The sequence below is a fragment of the Myxocyprinus asiaticus genome, chromosome 36 (genome assembly GCF_019703515.2).
Source record: "Myxocyprinus asiaticus isolate MX2 ecotype Aquarium Trade chromosome 36, UBuf_Myxa_2, whole genome shotgun sequence".
Lineage (NCBI taxonomy): Eukaryota > Metazoa > Chordata > Actinopteri > Cypriniformes > Catostomidae > Myxocyprinus > Myxocyprinus asiaticus.
The window spans coordinates 39844457-39867666 of NC_059379.1; the positions used below are offsets into that span (position 1 = coordinate 39844457).

The window sequence follows — 23210 nt, forward strand, 5'->3', positions numbered from 1 at the left end:
GGTTCTTTCTCCAGAATAAATTCAATTCATAACTGCTGCACTGTCCGGATCCCAGTAATAACTTTGTGCTGATGTGCCAAAAGATGAAAGGATTTCTTTGTTGCTAAATCCTAAAGTATAATTTAACTAAATCATTACATTAATTTCTTGCATTGATAAAGCTGCTGGCTCTTCATTCTATCGTTGTGATAATGATGTGCAATTTCTGGTAATTTTGACTTCATTCTCAATATTCTGACTTCATTCTCATTTTGACCTTTCTCCAAATGTTCAAAATCAAAAGTAACAGTCAGTATCTGGTGTGGCCACCAGCTGCATTAAGTACTGCGGTGCTTCTCCTCCTCATGGACTGCACCAGATTTGCCAGTTCTTGCTGTGAGATGTTACCCCACTCTTCCACCAAGGCACTTGCAATTTCCCGGACATTTCTAGGGGGAATGGCCCTAGCGCTCACCCTCCGATCCAACAGGTCCCAGACGTGCTCAATGGGACTGAGATACTAAATAAAATAAAAATATTTTCTCTTATATTTGTATAAATTATGAAAGGGGTGTGAACATTTGAGACAAAAAGAAATGTAAACTTATCTTCTCAACTATATAAAACTATAACTATAAAATCTGTGATTTGGCTACTAAAAACAGCCATTTGACTCAGTGTTTCAGTTTATGGCTCTTAAGTATTTTTATTTTATTTATTTTAAGTCTGGAGCCGTGATGTTGTAAAATGTATATTGTAGGAATGCACATTATATATACCTTATTTGTTTGAATGAGCAGCTTGAAGCAGTGAAGCGCAAGCATTTCAAAATAAGAGTCCCTGGTGTATTCCAAAGTTAAAGTGCCTTCAAAGTTAAAAGTTCCACGCTATGAATCAAATCTGCAACCCCCCAACCATAAAGTGCATCTGGAATTTAATTAAATTTGGACTCTTGTAGCCTCTGTCTGGCCTTCCCCATCACAGGAATAAAAGACTAAGAACATTTAATGTAGGCTACCAATTAAAAAAAAAAATCTATTGGCAGATTATAATTAACACATTATCGAATCAGCACAAGCTAATATCAGTCGACCTCTAATTTGTATCAATTTATATAATGATACATAAACCAATTTTAGTATGATCTTTGTTGAAAACATGTCTTGAGTATTTTAAACTTGCATATCCTACCCTGTTTTACTGATAAACACTGTTAAGGCCATGTTGAATGTGTGCCCCTGCCTGTTTAAGTATGAGTCTGTGATATATGATTTATTTTTAGATTGTGTGGGTTTGTTTGGTAGAGGGATATGGTATTAATTTTATTTGTTCAGGTCTTGAAAAAGTATTAAATTTGATTTTAAAAACTCTGCAGCAACCCTGATCTAAATATTCTTTTCAAAAATACATATTTAATGGAAGTGCATGCTTATCCAGTTAAATAATGTCCCTACTTAAAACCCTATTTAAAATATACTGATAATCAAATCAGACATGACATTTGACACGGCATAACATCATTAGACATATTCAGCATTATATACAGTAGATTAATATGGCACTATCATTAAACCTCATGAAAACTGCATTCTATAACCAAACTGACACCCGCAAATTTTCGGGACTCACAGCCGCATTTTCGGTAAACCTGCGCTGTGTGAACTGAACCGTACTGGACAACTAGTTGTCAGTCATGTCATTTAATGTGAGAGAGCCACGCTGCACTGTACACGTGTGTCTCTCGTGTTTTATTTGGGGTTTCAGCATCCGTTTTCCACCTGCTGCTCAGGGGCACAAGCCGCATGACACAAAAGCTGCGCTCTGCACGTGTTTAAAAAGCATATAAAGCAGCTGTCAGTTAATTATGATCTGATGGATGATCTCACTCCTCTATTGGACTTGTTTATTTAATAATGCGGCATCAATTGCGATGAGACATGTCGGTTTTATGGACCACCACCATCTTTGATATTTATTTTAGTCACTGTCACTATGGTTACAGCTGTTAGATTCCAAACAATTCTCAGACATTATTTGAAGTTTGATTTATTCAAGAATATATTCAATTAAGACAAAAACTGCTGAAGTAAAAAAAAAATATATATATATATATATATATATATATATATATATATATATATATATATATATATATATATATATATATATATATATATATATATATATATATATATAATATAATGCAGGGACTTTGCTTTTCCATGTCCCGGTTTTGCACCGATATGACTATGCAAACTCAGAAGGCTGCTTTCTTAAATATTTTTATCAAAGAATATTTGACATTTATACATTGTCAACAAATTCTAGAAATTAACACTGAGAAAATAAAGAATAAATAAAAATACAATAAATAGCTTAAACATCTGTACTGTATGTTCAGTATCAGTCAGTTGCTGATCATTTAAACAAAGAATAAAAATACAATAAATAGCTAAATAAACTAAATAAACAGTACTGTTTAGTATCAGTTAAATGCTAACTATTTTAATACTGCCAGTCAATTATTGGCAGTTTGTAAAACAAGAAGCATTTACACCTGCCGAGACAAAAGATAATTCTACACACCGTGAAACAACCACACCGTCTTTTTCCAGAGCAGCCTGTATTTCTCCTGAGTTTACCTTTGGGTTTTTCTTTGTATCCTGAACAATTCTTCTGGCAGTTGTGGCTGAAATCTGTCTTGGTCTACCTGACCTTAGCTTGGTATCAAGAGATCCCCAAATTTTCCACTTCTTAAGTGATTGGACAGTACTGACTGGCATTTTCAAGGCTTTGGATATATTTTTATATCCTTTTCCATCTTTATAAAGTTCCATTACCTTGTTTCGCAGGTCTTTTGACAGTTCTTTTCTGCTCCCCATGGCTCAGTATCTAGCCTGCTCAGTGCATCCACGTGAGAGCTAACAAACTCATTGACTATTTATACACAGACACTAATTGCAATTTAAAAAGCCACAGGTGTGGGAAATTAACCTTTAATTGCCATTTAAACCTGTGTGTGTTACCTTGTGTGTCTGTAACAAGGCCAGACATTCAAGGGTATGTAAACTTTTGATCAGGGCCATTTTGGTGATTTCTGTTATCATTATGATTTAAAAAGGAGTCAAACAACTATGATAATAAATGGCTTCATACTGTATGATCACTATCCTTAAATAAAAGACATTTTTGCATGATCAGTCACATTTCAAAATCAATGCCAAAATTTCACAATTTCTGCCAGGGTATGCAAACTTTTGAGCACGTGTGTGTATGTGTGTGTGTGTGTGTGTGTCTTTATGTAATTGTTTGATAAACTCAAACTGTTGGTGAAAAACACAGTTCTTGCCATGAGGATGGCCTTAGTTGCTGACATGGCATTAAGCATTTATTTACTTACCTACACACAAACACCTTGGAGTTGCTGATGTGACGTAAGTTCTCGCATGAGCCACTGTGAACAATCTTGTCTCATTTTGCTCATGAATGGACTTGCGGTTCACATTATTTCTCACCAAGACGCACAAGCCGTATGGAGTTATGGGTTTGAAACAATGAGTAAATTTAACAGTTTTTGTTTTGGGGTGAATTGTTCCTATTAAAATGAACCAGTGAAGTCAAAGATGAATGATTTTAAAGGAAATGTTAACCAGTAACTGTGTTAACCAGCCTTATGTATTAATTATTTTTTTTTCCTGTTTTTTATTTTTTAAGCTAAAGTTTTGATGTTAAGAAAAAAGGGCATGTACATGTAGTTCCTTTTTGAGTCATTTATGTTTTTCATTCTTGCAGACGCAAAACAGCTGTCAGTTCTTCATGCTCTGTCCAAGACGAGTCCTAAAAAAGCCAAAGTCAGCAAGAAGCCCACTGCTGTGAAAACTGCGTCCAGTGACTCCGACAGCACGGCCCCGGCTGTAGCTGTGAAAAAACCAGCCAAGAAGAGGAAGACCACTCTGAGCAGCGACCAATCAGACAGCGACTCTGACAGCGGCAATCTCATGGCCCGTCTCAAAGGAAAGAGCACAGCTGGAAAGGTACTTGTCCATGTACCTGCTGATCAATATTGAGGTCATGATAACAACATTTCAGTAGTCAATAAGTGAACAGGGTTCGCACAAGGTCCTTAAATTGCTTTAATTTAGCTTTAAGAAATGTAAGCACCTAAAGTACTGAAATACTAGGAAAATTAGCTTTTGTTAAAAAGTACTTGAAAATAGAAGACTATATATGGACTCTTTAGATTCTGTGGGGCATACCGTGTTGAATGATACCAAATTTGCCTATGTTGGCCATTTTGAATTTTGTTGTAAATGCTGTATTTTACAAACGCGTTGGCGTATCATTACGAAACTCGGTATGTCATCGGCACGATGCCCTGAAGGTGCTCAAATTTCAGGACAGCGCTAGCTTGTGATCAAAAAATATAACTAAATATATTAAAATGCTAATAACTTTTGATCATTTTAGCCTATTGTTATGACACTGGCCTTGATAGATTCCTTGGGTCAAGCAGAGTTCAAAGATACCATATTTGTCATGGTCGTCAAATTTCACGTCAACCATTTATTAATTTAATTGAAAACAATTTCAAACTCCCACAGCGATAATCTAATTTCACCAAATTTTACTCAGACCATACTAATCAAAAGTTTTTGTGAGCTTGCAGTCTAAACTGAAAGTAACAACACCAAAAAAAAAAATAAAAACACATACCACCAAATAATACCAAAAAAACACTACATTCTTGTCATTTTCACTCATTCAACTAAATTTACTCAAATTCAAAAAAATTACTTTATCATCGCCTCTTTAAATAATGCACTCTTACAAACTTGCATGTTGATTCAGTCCGATAAATTGTTCAACTGAATGAATGGAATCACTCAGGGCCATGTTAACCAAAAGCATTGTTAGCCCAATTTGCTCGTAAAGACCATTGGTGCCTATGGTACCTACGATCAACTTATACTAACAATGCTTTTGGGAAACACAGCCCAGAACAGTTAATAAATGAACATGTGACTCGCTGAACATGTGACTCTGTCATCTCTGACTTCAAAATAACAAATGTTCGGAATTCTATCCCCTTAACTGGCACTCCACTTTTTTAGCATTCACCAGAAAATTACATTTCCAACTTTAAATGGTTGTTACTCTTGAATGCTTGGGACTACAGACCTTATTTTGGTCTCTTTTTAAAGGAGACACTTGGGAGATTATTGTGCAAGTGAAATCAGTTGTTAATTTAAAAAAAAAAAAAATTATCGAAGTTTAAGTTTATTGAAATTAAAATGCAATGCACAAATTTATTTGATTTATTAAAACATATATATAAAAAAATGCACTGGCATCCAAAAGTTTGGAATAATGTACAGATTTTGCTGTTTAGGAAGGAAATTGGTACTTTAATTCACCAAAGTGGCATTCAACTGATCACAAAGTATAGTCAGGACATTACTGACATTATATCAAACACAGCTGAAAGCTATTTGGTTCATTAAATGAAGCTAAACTTTGTTTTTGTTTGTTTGAGTTGCCACAGTATGCAATAGACTGGCATGTCTTAAGGTCAATATTAGGTCAAAAAAGGCAAAAAAGAAACTGCTTTCTTTAGAAACTCGTCAGTCGATAATTGTTTTGAGGAATGAAGGTTATACAATGCTTAAAATTGCCAAAAAACTGAAGATTTCATACAGAGTTGTTGTAGGGCTTTACTGGTTGTTTAGATCAGTGTTACTATCAGAAATAATAATTATTTTAGTTATTAATTAATATTTAAATTAATTAATTTAATCTAACGCATTAAAACCTCATATGGGGCTCCAGTAAATGTAGTGTGCTACGTTTAGGAGCAAGTTTGGTTATTAGCAATAATTAATAATTAACAAAGATAATTATTAATTATTAAAATCAATAGAACATTGATGAGAATCAATGTTAGCTTTTTTTAATCCTTTAAATCAACAATTATCAAAGATAATCTTTAATTGTTAACATCGATGAAACATTAATTAAAATTAACACTAGCTTATTGATCATTCAAATTCAACAATCATCAAAAATAATGATCAATTATCAAAAATCAATAGAATATTAATAAGGATTAACATTGACGGGGCACCACCCTGGAATCAGGGACTAATAACCAGATAGTAAAACAGTCTCAATATTAGATTGTTTTCTTAGGAAAAATCGGCATCCGAAGAATATCGATTTTCGGGGAAAAAAAAAACAATGAATGAAGGCTTGAATACGAGCACTGACATCCCGTCAGCATGACACAGGCGTATGCAAAACAAACCAAAACACTTCTCTTTGTAATATAAACAAAGTTTATTTATGCAGTACTATCAATTAATAATTAATACAATGCAGTCAATAAACTTCCGACTTACAACTACAAACTAAACAGTGATATGATTAGATATGGAAATAAAAATAATTCTATAACACATAAGGGGGGTGGGGGGGTGTGGGTGCGTGCGTGCGTGCGTGTGGTTAGTACGAGAGAGAGAGAGAGTAAAGTGACGGCCTTAAAGCCGATTTCGCGATCATGGGAGAGAAAGCAGCTGTTAGTTTATATATATCAAAGACGAGGTGGATGGCTCGTAAAAGTCCCGCGTTCTTTGACTCTTTAATGGATAACTCAGTTTGCCGGTTTCACCCGCAATGGTGAAAATGCACAACAGTCCAATTTGGTTGGACCACAATACAGCAAAACAAATTCGTGATAATTAATACCCTGAGTATTAATAATGAGCGGACATGGCGGTCCGTAAACTGTACAAGAAAAAAACCTTGAAACACAAGAATAACACACTGTAATATTCTATATCTGCCCAGACGTAAACCTCTTACTTGAATCGCATGAGGTCAGAATGTGTTCATCCGTCCTTTAATTCCGACCCGGTTCCTTGAGGCTCGGGTGATGACGGGAGGCCGTTTCCTCGCTCTGTTGGCGGGCATGGCTGTTGATTCTCGGCGGGCTTTTTATCAGTAAGATTTACGACTTGGTGTGTGGGGGCTGAGTTAGGTTTTACGACCGTGTAAGGCCTGCCTTTGTCTTCTATCTGAATACATGAGGCCCAACAGTGTACACCTACAGTCTTCAAAGACAAAGGGCAACTGGCTCTAACAAGGACAGAAAGAGATGTAGAAGGCCAGATGTACAACTAAACAAGAGGATAAGTACATCAGACTCTCTAGATTGAGAAATAGACGCTTCACGTGTCCTCAGCTGACAGCTTCATTGAATTTTACCTGTTCAACACCAGTTTCATGCACATCAGTAAAGAGAAGACTCAAGGGTGCAGGCCTTATGGGAAGAATTGCAAAGAAAAAGCCATTTTTGAAACCGAAAAACAAAAAGAAAAGGTTAGAGTGGGCAAAGAAACAGACATTGGACAACAGATAATTGGAAAAGAGTGTTATGGATCTTAACCCCATTGAGTTTTTGTGGGATCAGCTAGACTGTAAGGTGCGTGAGAAGTGCCCGACAAGACAGCCACATCAATGGCAAGTGCTACAGGAAGCATGGGGTGAAATGTCACCTGAATATCTGGACAAATTGACAGCTGGAATGCCAAGGATCTGCAAAGCTGTCATTGCTGCATGTGGAGAATTTTTCTGATGAGAACTCTTTGAAGTAGTTTTAGAAGTTCTGTTATTAATGTCCTGACTATACAGTAGTGGCCAAAAGTGATGTCCGGAGAGAATATTTACACAATATTTTCTTTAAATGACCATACAGTTTCGATTAAACCATCAAAATATGAGTATGTAATATTGGGAAGAAAACACAAATTGGTTAAGGTATTTAATTGACAGTTATTTGGCAAAAAAAACTACAGCATATCATGGAATATGGGTTTTATTCTAATATGCAAAAAATGCATAGTAAAACAAAGCTCACACGAAATAAAGCATACATTGACTACAATGTAATCAGTTATTAATATTTTGTTGGTCTCCCTTGTTTTTGATTACAGTAGTTATTCTCCTGGGCATTGACTCAATAATCTTTGTGCATGTGTCGTGCATAATTTTTTGCCAAGCCTCCTAAAATTCTTCCCAAATCTGAGCTTCATTGGAATGTTTAGGATTTCCCAAAGGTTTTCAATGGGATTAAGGTCAGGGGACTGAGGAGGCCACTTGATGACTTCAAAACGCTGGGCAGCAAGGAATGCCTTCGTTGCGCATGCAGTGTGCTTGGGATCGTTATCGTGTTGGGAAATACACGATTGATCTCCAAACTGATCCTCCATATTCGGCAGCATAGTGTTCTGCAAGATGTCCAAGTATTGGTCCGTTTTCAAAGTGCCAACAACTTTGTAGATCCGTCCAACACCTGTCACAGACATGCATCCCCATACCATTATGTTTCCGTAAAGTTATAAAATGCCAAATTTCTTAGAATTATTGTAGACGCAGTACCAAATGTGGCTATAAGATGACAAAGCTCCATTGTTCCAAGAGTGACATACTTCGATTTAAATGCTTGTCATTCTGAAATGCCTGGGTCTACAGACCTAATTATGGACTGTTTTTTTAAAAAAGACTCTTGGGAGATTATTGTGCAAGTGAAATCAGATATTTAAGTTAATTTTAAAGTTAAAGTTTATTGAAATGAAAATGCAATGCACTAAACTTATTTCATTTATTAAAAATATATATATAAAAAAATGTGGCACCCAAAAAAAATAATAGAAAATTAAAGCCATACATCAAAGTTGTGTCCCAAATTTCAAGTAAATACATTTTAAAATACCATATTTATTAAACATTTACTAGGCGTAGTACCAAAAGTGGCCACAGGATGAAATCAGTACTCCACTGGTGCAAGATTTGTTTCTGAAATTAGTTTTTCCAAAAAAATTAGTTTTATTCACTCAAACCACATATGAGGACACACTATTTTATTGCAAAACATTATATAAATTAATTACTGATTATAATTATTATAATTACATTTATAATGCATGGTTACAGTGTAAGTATTGTTAGTACTAAAATCCAGTTATTCACATTTCTAACAAACGTATAATATTTATATTATAAATAATATAATAGTTTGTTTACACCACTAAAGATAATAAATATCCAAAAGCCCATTCATTCACACTGATCAGCGCCTGTGCATTTAGCTTTAGCCCTATAGCTGCTAAGAGTCCAAACACAGAATATGCGCTCCTGCCAGTTTGGTATTTATTCCTCAAAACTGCGTGGAACTTATGCAAAAGTACTCAAATCTAGCTAGATTGTAGTGTTTTTGAATAGATCCATTGAAAGAAGCAGTGAAAATGATAGGTTTCGGCTCCGATCGGTCATAAGAAACTGCAAAAAACTGGTGGTGTTAGCAATGGAAGCCAGTGATCATTCACATTTCTAAAAAAACGTATAATATTTTTCTGCCATAAATTATATAATAGTTTGTTTACGCCACTAAATAAAATAATAAAAGATCCAAAGAGCCCATTCATTCACACTGATCAGCTCATGTGCATGTAGCTTTAGCCCTATAGCTGCTATGAGTCCAAACACAGAATATGCGCTCCTGCCGGTTTAGCGTTTATTCCTCCCCAAAACTGCATGGAACTTATTTCAAAGTACTCAAATCTAGCTAAATTGTAGTGTTTTTGCATAGATCCATTGAAAGAAGCAAAAATGTTAGATTTCGGCTTCAACCGGCCAACAGAAATGGAAGAAATCTCAGTGTAATGGTGGCCTTAGATTCTCTATCCAAACAAACACTAGGATGTCACTGTTCTGGAATGAGCAAGGCCCACCCCTTTAACCATAGAAACGTCATATGAATGGCTACATGATTTGTCAATCAAATCTTGACTAGCGATCCATTGGCTAGATCTATTCACTGAAACAGCCAATGCACATTTTGGAGAGGCCATGGATCCTTTGATCTGGTTTGATTGACAGCTCTGGCTGTGAATCACAGAGACACGTGGGTGGGCTCAAACAACTTGGAAGTTTCACCAGAATAGCGGAGACTTAAAGACCTCGATGCTGATTGATAAAATAAGTTTTATAATCAATATTCTATTGATAATAGACATTTTAATTGACGTGATGACACGAGCAAAGGATGATCAGTCTTTTTCTCAATTTTCGCTGTTTTTGGATAAAATGGTCGAGTCTATTTCAGTCGTGGACATTAACCATGGATTGTATGCTTGAATTTCCTGCCATCATCCGATTGGATCATGACCAGAAGATATAAAAGATAAATAATACCACTCACATGTTGCATGTTTTAAAATCCACTCTTCAGTATTTTAATTCATTACTGTAATGAAGTCATTCAGATCTAGAGACTTGAAGCTTTCAAACGATATGAGGTTTGTTGTGATTAAAGTCTGATATGAAGGTAATATATTCCAATAAACATTAAAAATATGCTAAAAAGGAGAAAAACTTCCCATATATGGGACGGTGCCAGTTAACGGGCTAAACTAGCTCTTCAGTTTACTTAACTGACTGATTGTTCATATTACAACTAAAGAAGATAACATTTGCTACAATTTGTAAGGAATTTATTTAAATTGTAATTTATTGTATTTAAATGTTTTATCAGTTTTATTATGAAATTTCACATCTGTGTATTTTGATAAAATAATTGAAATACTGTAAGACATGCATAAGACTTATTTTGTAATCATATCAAAATGATGTTTCTAAAAATGCTAATATCTATTTGATAATTTTAGTCTATTGTCATTGATAGACTCCTTAGCTGATGCCAAGAACAATGTATATTACATTACAAGTGATTCTATTCATTGCTTTTCAAGCAGTTTGCTTAAAATCTTCACAAAAATGCTGTTTTCACTAATTTTTGCCATTTCTGTACTTGGCCCGTTAAATAGCTGCTTGTAGGTATATTTATTATTAGTAGTAGTATTACATTTAGGACATATGCAAAACAGTTCATTTCCTTTACTTGTAAAACTTAACAAAAATTACTGTTCATTAAAGAGTAAAATGATCCATCAGAGATGGAGTAGGACTAAAAATCAGTCCAGTAGAGGGCAATGGTGACAACAGAATGGAAAGAAATGTTCAGCCCAGCTGAAAAATACATAATTATGTTAGATACATATGTACAGGGTTTCCTGCGGATCCTTAAAGTCTTTAATGTCTTAAATCCATTTTATTTAAGGTCATAAGAAGTCTTAAATATCTTAAATGATACAACAAAAGTCTTTATCATTTAAGGAGTTCTTAAATTTGTGAGCGGGAAGATAGAAATCGTGATATGACCTAATGTCCTTATCAAACTTCAATAGGATACTATTTAATTAAATAAATGCATGCGCTGCGTCCTTCAGAGTGAAAACATGGCACTGTTGTGTTTTCTCCAAGCACGCGGGGGCTTGTGAGTGTTTTCAGTTCGCAGTCATTAAGACATATCGGAAATTTATGACAAGCGATCACTAATGATCAACGGTTGATGATGATGATGACCATGTTTACTTTGAATTGTTTATATTGTAATACGTTATAGATTATTGTAGGAGTGCACATTTTATTTCCCTTTGTTTGAATGAGCAGCTGGCGCATCACCTTTACAAAATTGTTTCACGATTTTACATGAGTAAAAGTAACTGTTATATTTTGACAAAATGTTATAGTTTCATATGAAATAATCTAAAAGTAGAATCTATTAGACCTCATTTTATAACACTGGCAGTTTCAAGATGTGTTTCAGCTAGTATTTATTTTTTCATAAATAATATAATTTGTTATTATTATTACTATTATTCAAGACTAGCTACACTGACCTAACCATGGTAATGAGAAGCCTTTCCTCCTGTGTAATATGTATGTTCTGTTTGAATTATGTTTGAAATTAGGAAACAAATGGGTTAATAATGGGCACATATAAGTAAATATGCTCTTCAATTTTTAAAAGCGCTTTTGTTGTTGACGTCAACAACAAAAATACTGTCACCTGATGCATGTCCTTGTACTTGAAAACCATGAACAAAACTATGCAACATAAAAGGAAATGTGACCCATGATACATTAAATACAGGTTACGTTTTTACTATTGTGGGTCGCCACTTGATGTCCAATGTAAAATCTGGGTCCTGAAGAAAAACTAGTTGAGAACCACTGAGTTAAAGGTACAGACAGGAGCAGTCTGGCACCTACAGTATATGTTAATTGTTAATAATCATAGGACATTACTTTAAAAGCTCACACAGCTGATATTATTTTTCATTTAGTAGTTAATTTATAATAGTTTCAATTATAAAGCGTTTGTTCAACCAAAAAAAAAAAAACACTTCTGTTTTCACTCCTTTTAAGGGTCATTGTAACTGATAATAATTGTATTCCCATGATATTTTCTGAGACTTATCGTACCGTGAAAATCTCATACTGTTGCAATCCTAGTCAGTATAAGTCACAGACAAATTTACTGAGTGTACCTTTTTAAGTATTTTAAATTAATATTGTATGTTTAGAATGGTATTGTCACTGATTATATGTTTCTAAACCATTCTTTACACAAATGTGCATGCTTATCCAGTTAAATAGTACAGCATCGTATAAATTTACTGGTGAAATCAGACATTACATTTGGCATTATCAGGAGTACTATCAAATATCAGGACCCTTAGCATTGTTATACATTATATTCAGCATTATTTACACTGTTTAATATAGTACAGTCATCTCTAAACACGAGATCCACACTCCATTTTCATTGAATAATGCCTCTGATCAACAACTGACTGTAAAGAACAGAAAGGATATTAAAAAAATGAAAGGCACTAATTCTAATCAGACATTGTGCAGATGCAATAAAGAAACCATGCGGCGACTCTCATTAATGTGTGCTCAGCTGAACCCCTTCTTTTAGATGCTTGCTGAACTGCCACAAAAATTTTTTTAAATAGGCTACGTGCAAACTACAAATTTTCAAACAGCGAGCGCTCATATCAATATGTGCAATTTCATACCATTAATTGGCAGAATGTGGAATTTATACGTCTTCAAAATATAATTATATTAATGATGACAGACAAATTAAACCATAAAATATACAGTTTCACATACTGTAAGGATAAATGGTTTTCCTGACTGGTTACATCTTATACATTTGTCACTGGTCTGTTCATTAGGGCTGAGCTGATACAATCATGTCAATATATCGCAATACTACTACTAACAGTATTGTACTGTTACTTTTGATCCCTGTATTTATTTATTTTTTTTCCCATTCAACTGTTTCTCTAGAATCATGGCTATTTAAAAGCTGAATCATGTAGTTTATCTGTGACTCGCGTTCAAACTCTACTGGTTTCATGCTGCTAATAAACAACGCAGGTTGTAAAGGTGGAAAATGATAATTTACTGATGATAAAGACTCTCTGGCTAACTCGATGAAAAATAATGAGAAAGTGTCCTCTTACTGCTCTCTGTGGTGATAACTGGCACACAACAATATTTTTGTTGCAGCTGTCTTGACCAGCACTCGGGTACTAAATTGAGTCTTGTGTTATCGATACAGTAAAAAGACTGGCACAGTCACATGTTATAGAATTATCTTTGTACTGAAGTATTGGTACTTATGACATCCCAAATACAGCTGGGAGTTTTAATTGATGATTGGTCAGTGGCGAGATTGTGTATATTGAAGAGAATCTTCATGTGAGTTTAATCTTGATTTCATTGACTCTTTCAGAAAGCAAAAAGCTGGGACGATGATGAGAGCTTTCAACTGGAGGAGAAGGTAGTGACATCATCATCTGCAGCTCCCAGGAGCCGAGCGGCACGCACCACCAAACCCGTGACCTACACTCTTGACTCTGACTCTGAGGACGACTTTTAAACTCTCTGAGTCAGAAATCTTTCTGTATGCGCAATAGTTGAAGGTCAAGCATGAAGCTGAGTTATGCTAGTTTTTTTGTACGAGTAATTTTATATATATAAGAATTGGACATGTATATTACTCTGTAAGGCATTGTTCAAACTGTTTTATGTACAAAGCCTGATGTTTTATATCGACTCTTTTTAACAGCCGAAAGGAACTAGAACACATGCTTGTCATGTTTCTTTGGTTTTTGATAATATTATGAACATTATTGCATATTGGTCAGTGTTTCTTGCAGGGTTTGTTGCATTTTATGTGTTGTCTTGTAAATATTTTTTATGTTCTCTTTCTGTTCAGTCCTTATTAATAAATCTTGTGAGTGGCATGCATTGTGCCTTTTACATGCGTGTTTGTGAGTGAGTGAGTGAGTGAGATTCAGGTCTAGGCCCATCATTCTCTTGGGAACCAAAATTACAGACCATCTAAAATCCCAACCAGTGTAACAGACAGCCCAAAGATACTCTGGAAAACACTCTTACAGTGTCCTTCATAAGTGCATAGAAACATGCCATAACAGTATGTCGCAACAGTTTGTCTAAACTGCTTACATACTACAATAATGCTTGGGTGCCTTGAAAGCTATATTACATCACATACAGTTGAAGTCAGAAGTTTACATACGCCTTAGCCAAATACATTTAAACTCAGTTTTTCACAATTCCTGACATTTAATCGTAGAAAACATTCCCTGTCTTAGGTCAGTTAGGATCACTATTTTAAGAATGTGAAATGTCAGAATAATAGTAGAGAGAGTGATTTATTTCAGCTTTTATTTCTTTTATCACATTCCCAGTGGGTCAGAAGTTTACAGACACTTTGTTTGTATTTGGTAACATTGCCTTTAAAATTGCCTTCAAATGTTTTGGGTAGCCTTCCACAAGCTTCTCACAATAAGTTGCTGGAATTTTAGCTCATTCCTCCAGACTGAACTGGTGTAACTGAGTCAGGTTTGTAGGCCTACTTGCTCACGCATGCTTTTCCACATAACAATGGTCATTAAGGCCAAACAGTTCAATTTTTGTTTCATCAGATCAGAGGACATTTCTCCAAAATGTAAGATCTTTGTCCCCATGTGCACTTGCAAACTGTAGTCTTGTAGACTTTTTTATGGTGGTTTTGGAGCATTGGCTTCTTCTTTGCTGAGTAGCTTTTAAGTTTATGTTGATATAGGACTTGTTTTACTGTGGATATAGATACTTGTTTACCTGTTTCCTCCAGCATCTTCACAAGATCCTTTGCTGTTGTTCTGGGATTGATTTGCACTTTTTGCACCAAACTACGTTTATCTCTAGGAGACTGAATGTGTCTCCTCCTGAGCAGTATGATGCGTGGTCCCATGATGTTTATACTTGCGTACTATTGTTTGAACGTGGTACCTTCAGGCATTTGGAAATTGCTCCCAAGGATGAACCAGATTTGTGGAGGTCCAAAATTGTTTTTCAGATGTCTTTGCTGATTTCTTTTGATTTTTCCCATGATTGAGTTTGAAAGTAAATCTTAAAATACATCCACAGGTACACCTCCATTTCAGTATACCTCCTATCAGCAGCTAATTGGCTAACTGCTTAAAGGCTTGGCGTAATTTTCTGGAATTTTCCAAGCTGCTTAAAGGCACAGTTAACTTAGGGGCCGTTTACACGACAACGTTTTCAACTAAAAACGGAAAACTTTTGATGTGTTTTGGCTGTTCGTTTGCACGACAACGGCGTTTTGGGGCCTGAAAACACAAACTTTTGAAAACGGGTTTCAAAGTGCAAGTTTTTTAAAACGATGCTGTTATCGTCTCCGTGTACACATACAAAAACACGAATTTGTGAAAACGATGACGTCATGTGCACGCGTCTTAAGTTTTATGTAAAGAATGATGGATTGATAGGCATCAATCTGAGATGTATAATTATCAGTATGAATACTGATGCAATGTCTGTGCAAATAACTAATCAACAATTTATTCATTTGGAGTGTTTTGTATAGAGTGTGAACATTGTACAGTAGGCAGAACCTACAATTTGAAAATCTTGAAATTAATGTATGGATTCAGATGGGGAAAATGTATTTGTATTTTAAATGTTATTTATTTACTTAATTTTATTTGATGTACCTTTACCCTGCAATTCATTCACCCACCGCTTATGTATATAGCCTATAGACAGAGATGTGATGCCATGTACAGTATTCAATGATATGCTTAGAATATGAAAACATGAGGCAGTGAAAATGCATGTTAGATCCAGTGTACACAAGACCTCTCTCTCCGTCAGAAGATATCCATATATCAGAGTTCTGTCTGATATCCAAAACCAGCCCAAGAGCAGCAGGGGGAATACAGAAGAAGGCAGGAGACTTATTTATTGAATAATCTTGAGAGTTCAGTCTATAGGCATGCGCGCGAGTACTTCAAAACAACCCGCAAGACATTCAAAACTACAATGGTGGACTACAGGACTGTTTTTGTGCTGCTCAAGATTTTGAGTTTATTGACGCTTCTCCAGCAAAGTAATTGTAGTAATAAAGCAACCTCATCGTCCGTCCAGACAAAATTGCTCGATGCTTTCGCCATCTTCATTGTTTGTATTCACCGCTCTGTGGAAGAATGCTTATGTGCGCAGGCGCGTAGTGATTCTTTACAAAGTGACATCACCAACTACTGGCCTGGCATGCATAATACAGCGTTTTTATTCTTTTTCGCGGATCCCTGTGAACGGGGATCTTTTTGACAACGTTGTCGTCTGTACGCGAAACTTTTCAAAAACGCAAAGGAAAAGCTTTTCCGTTTTTAGTACATCGTTGTCGTGTAAACCTACCCTTAGTGAATGTAAACTTCTGACCCACTGGAATTGTGATACAGTCAATTAAAAGTGAAACAATCTGTCTGTAAACAATTGTTGGAAAAATTACGCATGTCATGCACAAAGTAGATGTCCTAAACGACTTGCCAAAACTATAGTTTGCTAATATTTAATCTGTGGAGTGGTTAAAAAAATAGTTTTAATGACTTCAACCTAAGTGTATGTAAACTTCTGACTATAGCTTGAAATTTAGGATTGTGGCCTTTTTTTTTTTTTTTTTGGCTCCTTATGGTCATTTACTTGTGTTGAGTGGCTAAGCGAGTACCGAAAATTGTTTTTTATACATTATCTAGATTAGGCTGCAAAGATGAATTTCACCTTAAAGCTGGATGTCAAGCGACAGAAATTTCAAGCATACTTCTCAGCCAGCAACTGTGTCCTCGATAAGATGACCATTAGCATGAGGGAAGAATGCAATGGTCGTCAGTGTACCCACACTCATGGAAAACCCCAGAATATCAGGCAATTTAAAAATTGTTTTCCATGCATGGAAAAATGTACTTGAAATAGAATCTCAAGTCAAAAATATCTGTAGTAAATATATATATTTTCTAGATTCTCTCTGCTTTAAAAGATGTCATGAGCTAAATATTGCTCTTTGGAGTAAAACATACTCTCAAACCAGTGATGATGATGCCAGTGAATTGTTCTTTTCGGTCACTTCTTTTCAGTGAATTAGTCGAAAGTTCACAACTTGGTTTTAATTTATTTTTATTTATTTTTTTAATCTGTATTCAGTAATCACAAATCCCTGGAAAGGGGTGGGAGCCTTGCATAAGCTACATTTTTGGAGTCATTCATACCAGTTTCAAATTATCTCCAAAAACTGCTGAAAACTAAACAGTGCAATCCATTGCATTTTACACTAGAGTTACAACATTTGTGGGTCTTTACACGGAGTTCTCCCAAAAATCCCAGAATTTTTATTTTATGCAAAGAACTGAATTTAAGTGTATTAAATAATGCGACTTGACAATCGACTGTTTTGCAATATATATAAGTATAAAAGCTTTGGAACTTAATCGGAATGCTGTTTGTTAGACACGGTTGAGGTCAAAATAATCGTTCATGTTTATTTTGCAATTCCTCATTGCAGCCAGCAGATGGTAGAATTTTTTAATTGTATTAGAAAGTTAACACACTCTCCTTTTCTCTGCTTGTGTGGTCATTTCAGAATAGCATCAACAATGTGAATTTAACCCTCAAATGCATACGCAGGTCAAAAAATGCACCGGGTTTTTAGCTATATTTATAACATGAAGTAGTCTTTTCAGTCACCATTTCAGGAATTCCTTAGTTATTTCAGTCATTTTCATTCCGCAATTTGTTCATGTGAACTAATTGTTTCCACAATTAGTTTGCTATTTTTCATATAAAAGGGAGTTTAAAAGGTCAACATTAATTTTTCATTTCCATCTGTTGTATCTATGTAAAAACGTAAGAAATTTAACTCAAAACTTTGGAGACAATTTGAAATGACAATATTTTTTCTTATATTACTCATATTTGGACATTTAGTTGATTTTCCAGTGGGCACCTTGATATCAATTCGACGTCAAATATTAGTCAAGACTTGATCAAGATGCTGTATAACATCATTTTAAATTCAGTTTGGACGGCAATTTCTTCCAGTGGTAATTGGGTGAAAATAGGAAGTTAATCCCACACTGAAATTGCTTTAATGTATATGTAGGCCGATGTGTTTGACGTTCAATTTAAATCAAATCAGTGTATGATTTTAGACGTCAAATTGATGTCATATAGACATCACACTGATATCAATGATTAGTATGTTTAATTAGGATTGATATCAATTTATGGCGTAATATATATGTATTAACAACTTTACCATACATTATTAATTTATTCATACACTTAAAGGAAAACACCATTTGAGAAATAAATGAAATACAACAGCCTACAAATAAATGTAATTACACTCATTTATTTTCTTTCTTTTAAAACAAATTGTCTTTCCCTATAGTTGATATGTTATCATGTTGAGACAATTGCTATTGGTTGGCTCATCGTGTTGCTTTGAGAATGATTGGTTAATCTGACGGTCATTCAGGAAACTAGCCAATGAGAACTGTTCGCGCCTTTCACCGGCCATGTTTGAAAACACGTCTGTATGAATGGGTGTACTGATCGGCACTGCTACTCGCCACGGTCCACTAGTAATGGCTGTTACCTGGATTATTTTACACCTTCCTGCTACATTCTTATTTTGAGCGAATTTGAGTTGTTGGATGTCAACCGAGAACAAAAAAATGGAATATGGTCACAGAGGAAGACATACAGGTCCATCTCAATAAATTAGAATGTCGTGGAAAAGTTCATTTATTTCAGTAATTCAACTCAAATTGTGAAACTCATGTATTAAATAAATTCAATGCACACAGACTGAAGTAGTTTAAGTCTTTGGTTCTTTTAATTGTGATGATTTTGGCTCACATTTAACAAAAACCCACCAATTCACTATCTCAAAAAATTAGAATATGGTGACATGCCAATCAGCTAATCAACTCAAAACACCTGCAAAGGTTTCCTGAGCCTTCAAAATGGTCTCTCAGTTTGGTTCACTAGGCTACACAATCATGGGGAAGACTGCTGATCTGACAGTTGTCCAGAAGACAATCATTGACACCCTTCACAAGGAGGGTAAGCCACAAACATTCATTGCCAAAGAAGCTGGCTGTTCACAGAGTGCTGTATCCAAGCATGTTAACAGAAAGTTGAGTGGAAGGAAAAAGTGTGGAAGAAAAAGATGCACAACCAACCGAGAGAACCGCAGCCTTATGAGGATTGTCAAGCAAAATCGATTCAAGAATTTGGGTGAACTTCACAAGGAATGGACTGAGGCTGGGGTCAAGGCATCAAGAGCCACCACACACAGACATGTCAAGGAATTTGGCTACAGTTGTCATATTCCTCTTGTTAAGCCACTCCTGAACCACAGACAACGTCAGAGGCATCTTACCTGGGCTAAGGAGAAGAAGAACTGGACTGTTGCCCAGTGGTCCAAAGTCCTCTTTTCAGATGAGAGCAAGTTTTGTATTTCATTTGGAAACCAAGGTCCTAGAGTCTGGAGGAAGGGTGGAGAAGCTCATAGCCCAAGTTGCTTGAAGTCCAGTGTTAAGTTTCCACAGTCTGTGATGATTTGTGGTGCAATGTCATCTGCTGGTGTTGGTCCATTGTGTTTTTTGAAAACCAAAGTCACTGCACCCGTTTACCAAGAAATTTTGGAGCACTTCATGCTTCCTTCTGCTGACCAGCTTTTTAAAGATGCTGATTTCACTTTCCAGCAGGATTTGGCACCTGCCCACACTGCCAAAAGCACCAAAAGTTGGTTAAATGACACCAATGGTGTTGGTGTGCTTGACTGGCCAGCAAACTCACCAGACCTGAACCCCATAGAGAATCTATAGGGTATTGTCAAGAGGAAAATGCAGATGAGCTGAAGGCCACTGTCAAAGAAACCTGGGCTTCCATACCACCTCAGCAGTGCCACAAACTGATCACCTCCATGCCACGCCGAATTGAGGCAGTAATTAAAGCAAAAGGAGCCCCTACCAAGTATTGAGTACATATACAGTAAATTAACATACTTTCCAGAAGGCCAACAATTCACTAAAAATGTTTTTTTTATTGGTCTTATGATGTATTCTAATTTTTTGAGATAGTGAATTGGTGGGTTTTTGTTAAATGTGAGCCAAAATCATCACAATTAAAAGAACCAAAGACTTAAACTACTTCAGTCTGTGTGTATTGAATTTATTTAATACACGAGTTTCACAATTTGAGTTGAATTACTGAAATAAATGAACTTTTCCACGACATTCTAATTTATTGAGATGCACCTGTAGACGGGAGCTGTTTGATCACGTAAGTTAAGAGAACTTATATCTTGCAAAAATATAGCGATATAATGTAAGAAAACATTTTCCCCTGTTATTTTTTGTAACAACCTAACGTAATGTTATGTTTTGTTTTCATACCCTTATTTATGTAGCCCAGTCTAAAAATGGGGAAAGCAGAGGAGACGTGTGAAAGTTGTAAAACCTGCCGGAATGTAATTATGCCCATTAAGAGTTTCACCAGCGGGTAACGGACATATCGCAATCTGCTGAAGGTAAATACCTCTGTATGTGTATATATACTTCTTCATCAAGATGTCATGTGTTAAAGTGAGATGCTAATTGAGATATTAGTACATATTTCAATGTAGTAGTAGCAGCCAGTGTTGCTGTGTGTTGCTAGTATGTGTTAATGTTGTCAGCTACGAACTCGGTATGAATTTGAGAGGTAAAGTAACGTTAATGTTTACTTGATTGTGTTATAACGATAGCAGCTTTGGTGAGTGGTGACATTGTTACCGCCTTCCTTCTGTTTTAAGCCAGTAATTATGTAAATCTGTCAATTCACTGAAAAGTTTGAATGTAGTCTAACTTACATTTATGATCGCATCGTGTGTGTGTGTGTGAGAGACAACAAACATTGTGTATACTGTTAGAAATTAAATGTACATAGTTGGCAACCATTGCCACCATGTACAGTGACTGGTGGAATGATAAATTGACAGTTACTTAATTTGTAAACAGATTACAGCACAACTACAATAGGCATACACATCTGACTGTTGAGGAGTACTGTTGTATTTATTGGACCAGGAAAAAAAAAAATGTATATCAAAGGTGTGGTGTGCAGTTACTGATCTCTTAACAGAATGGAAGTTATTAACTGATGTCCAATATTCCAAGGTAATAGCTCTGAGATGTAGTATAATTGACAATATTCTTCACTGTGTCCAACTGTACTTCACACAGCATATGACCACAGCAGTGCATCACCTGTGAGATCATGAGAAGGCTGAAGAACCAGGAGTGACAAGATATCACCGGATGGTGGGGTACAGAATTAAACCCAGGGACAGGTAAGCAAACAGAGGCAAGACATACAGAGATTGGATTTGTTCTTACTAATTGAAACCAAGCTCCAATTCAGTTCATTTTCATTTGTATAGCACCATCTCATACAAAAATAGTTCAAAGTGCTTTATATAAAAACAAAGTAAAACAGCAAAAATGTAATTATAAACAGACACATTCATGCATACATACACAAATACACATACAGTGCATTCAGAAAGTATTCAGACCCCTTAATTTTTTCAACATTTTGTTATATTGCAGCCTTATGCTAAACATTGTTACATTATTATTTTTTTCACATCAGTCTACACTTCATACCCCATAATGACTAACAAAAAAACAGATCTGTAGTAACTTTATTAAAAAGAAAAAACTGAAATATCACACTGAGATAAGTATTCAGGCACTTTGTTATAACACTTGAAATTTAGCTCAGGTGCATCCCATTTCTCTGGATCATCTTTGAGATATGTCTACACTTTGATTTGAATCCATCTGTTGCAAATTTAATTAATTGGACATGATTTGAAAAGGCACACACCTGTCTATATAAGGTCTTACAGCTGAAAATGCATATCAGAGCAAAAACCAAGCCATGAGGTCAAAGGAACTGTCTGCAGAGCTCAGACAGAGGATTGTGTCAAGGCACAGATCTGGGGAAGGCTAAAAAAAATTCTGCTGCATTGAAGGTTCCCAAGAGCACAGTGGCCTCCATAATTCTTTTATTTTTTTTATTTTCTCCACTTTTTCCTCCCCAATTTGGAGTGCCCAATGCGCTCTAAGTCCTCGTGGTAAGTCCCCCACATAGAGCGAGAACCACTTTATAAAGACCATGAGGAGTTTACCCCATGTGACTGTACCCTCCCTAGCAACTGGGCCAATATGGTTGCTTAGGAGACCTGGCTGGAGTCACTCAGCACACCCTGGATTCGAACTCACGACTCCAGGGGGTGGTAGTCAGCGTCAATACTCGCTGAGGTGCCCAGGCCCCCCTTTTTTTTTCTTCTTTTTAATACATGTGCAATGTTATCACAAATCTGGTTTTTGCTTTGTCATTATGGGGTATGGAGTCTGGTCATTACCACAAAATTATCCAGGAAGTAGCTCTGCAATCCAATGGCCACTGTAATATGCATTCTGGGTAAAAACCTTTAACTTGGACTCTTTTAAACTTCAAAATATGCACATTTGAGAGCTGAATTAAAATAGTCTTGATAAAACACTTGACATAACGTGGTACCAGTGGATGATAAAACTATCAGACAGGTAGCTGTGTGAGTAAATTACAGTGCATCCGGAAAGTATTCACAGCGCTTCACTTTTTCCACATTTTGTTATGTTACAGCCTTATTCCAAAATGGATTAAATTCATTATTTTCCTCAAAATTCTACAAACAATATCCCGTAATGACAACATGAAAGAAGTTTGTTTGAAATCTTTGCAAATTTATAAAAATAAAAAACAAAAACAAAAATCACGTACATAAGTATTCACAGCCTTTGCCATGACACTCAAAATTGAGCTCAGGTGCATCCTGTTTCCACTGATCATCCTTG

General features: G+C 35.7%; 1 protein-coding gene across 1 annotated transcript in view; it reads left to right on the forward strand.

Moving 5' to 3' along the window:
- top2a (DNA topoisomerase II alpha) overlaps nucleotides 1-14212 on the forward strand; it is a 60541-nt gene extending 46329 nt beyond the window's left edge. The window contains exons 34-35 of the mRNA XM_051674462.1: nucleotides 3772-4013; nucleotides 13685-14212. Of these exons, the coding sequence (XP_051530422.1) occupies nucleotides 3772-4013; nucleotides 13685-13831 (389 nt within the window). The 3' untranslated portion in view covers nucleotides 13832-14212. The remainder of the gene's footprint in view (nucleotides 1-3771; nucleotides 4014-13684) is intronic.
- The last annotated feature ends 8998 nt before the right edge of the window (nucleotides 14213-23210 follow it).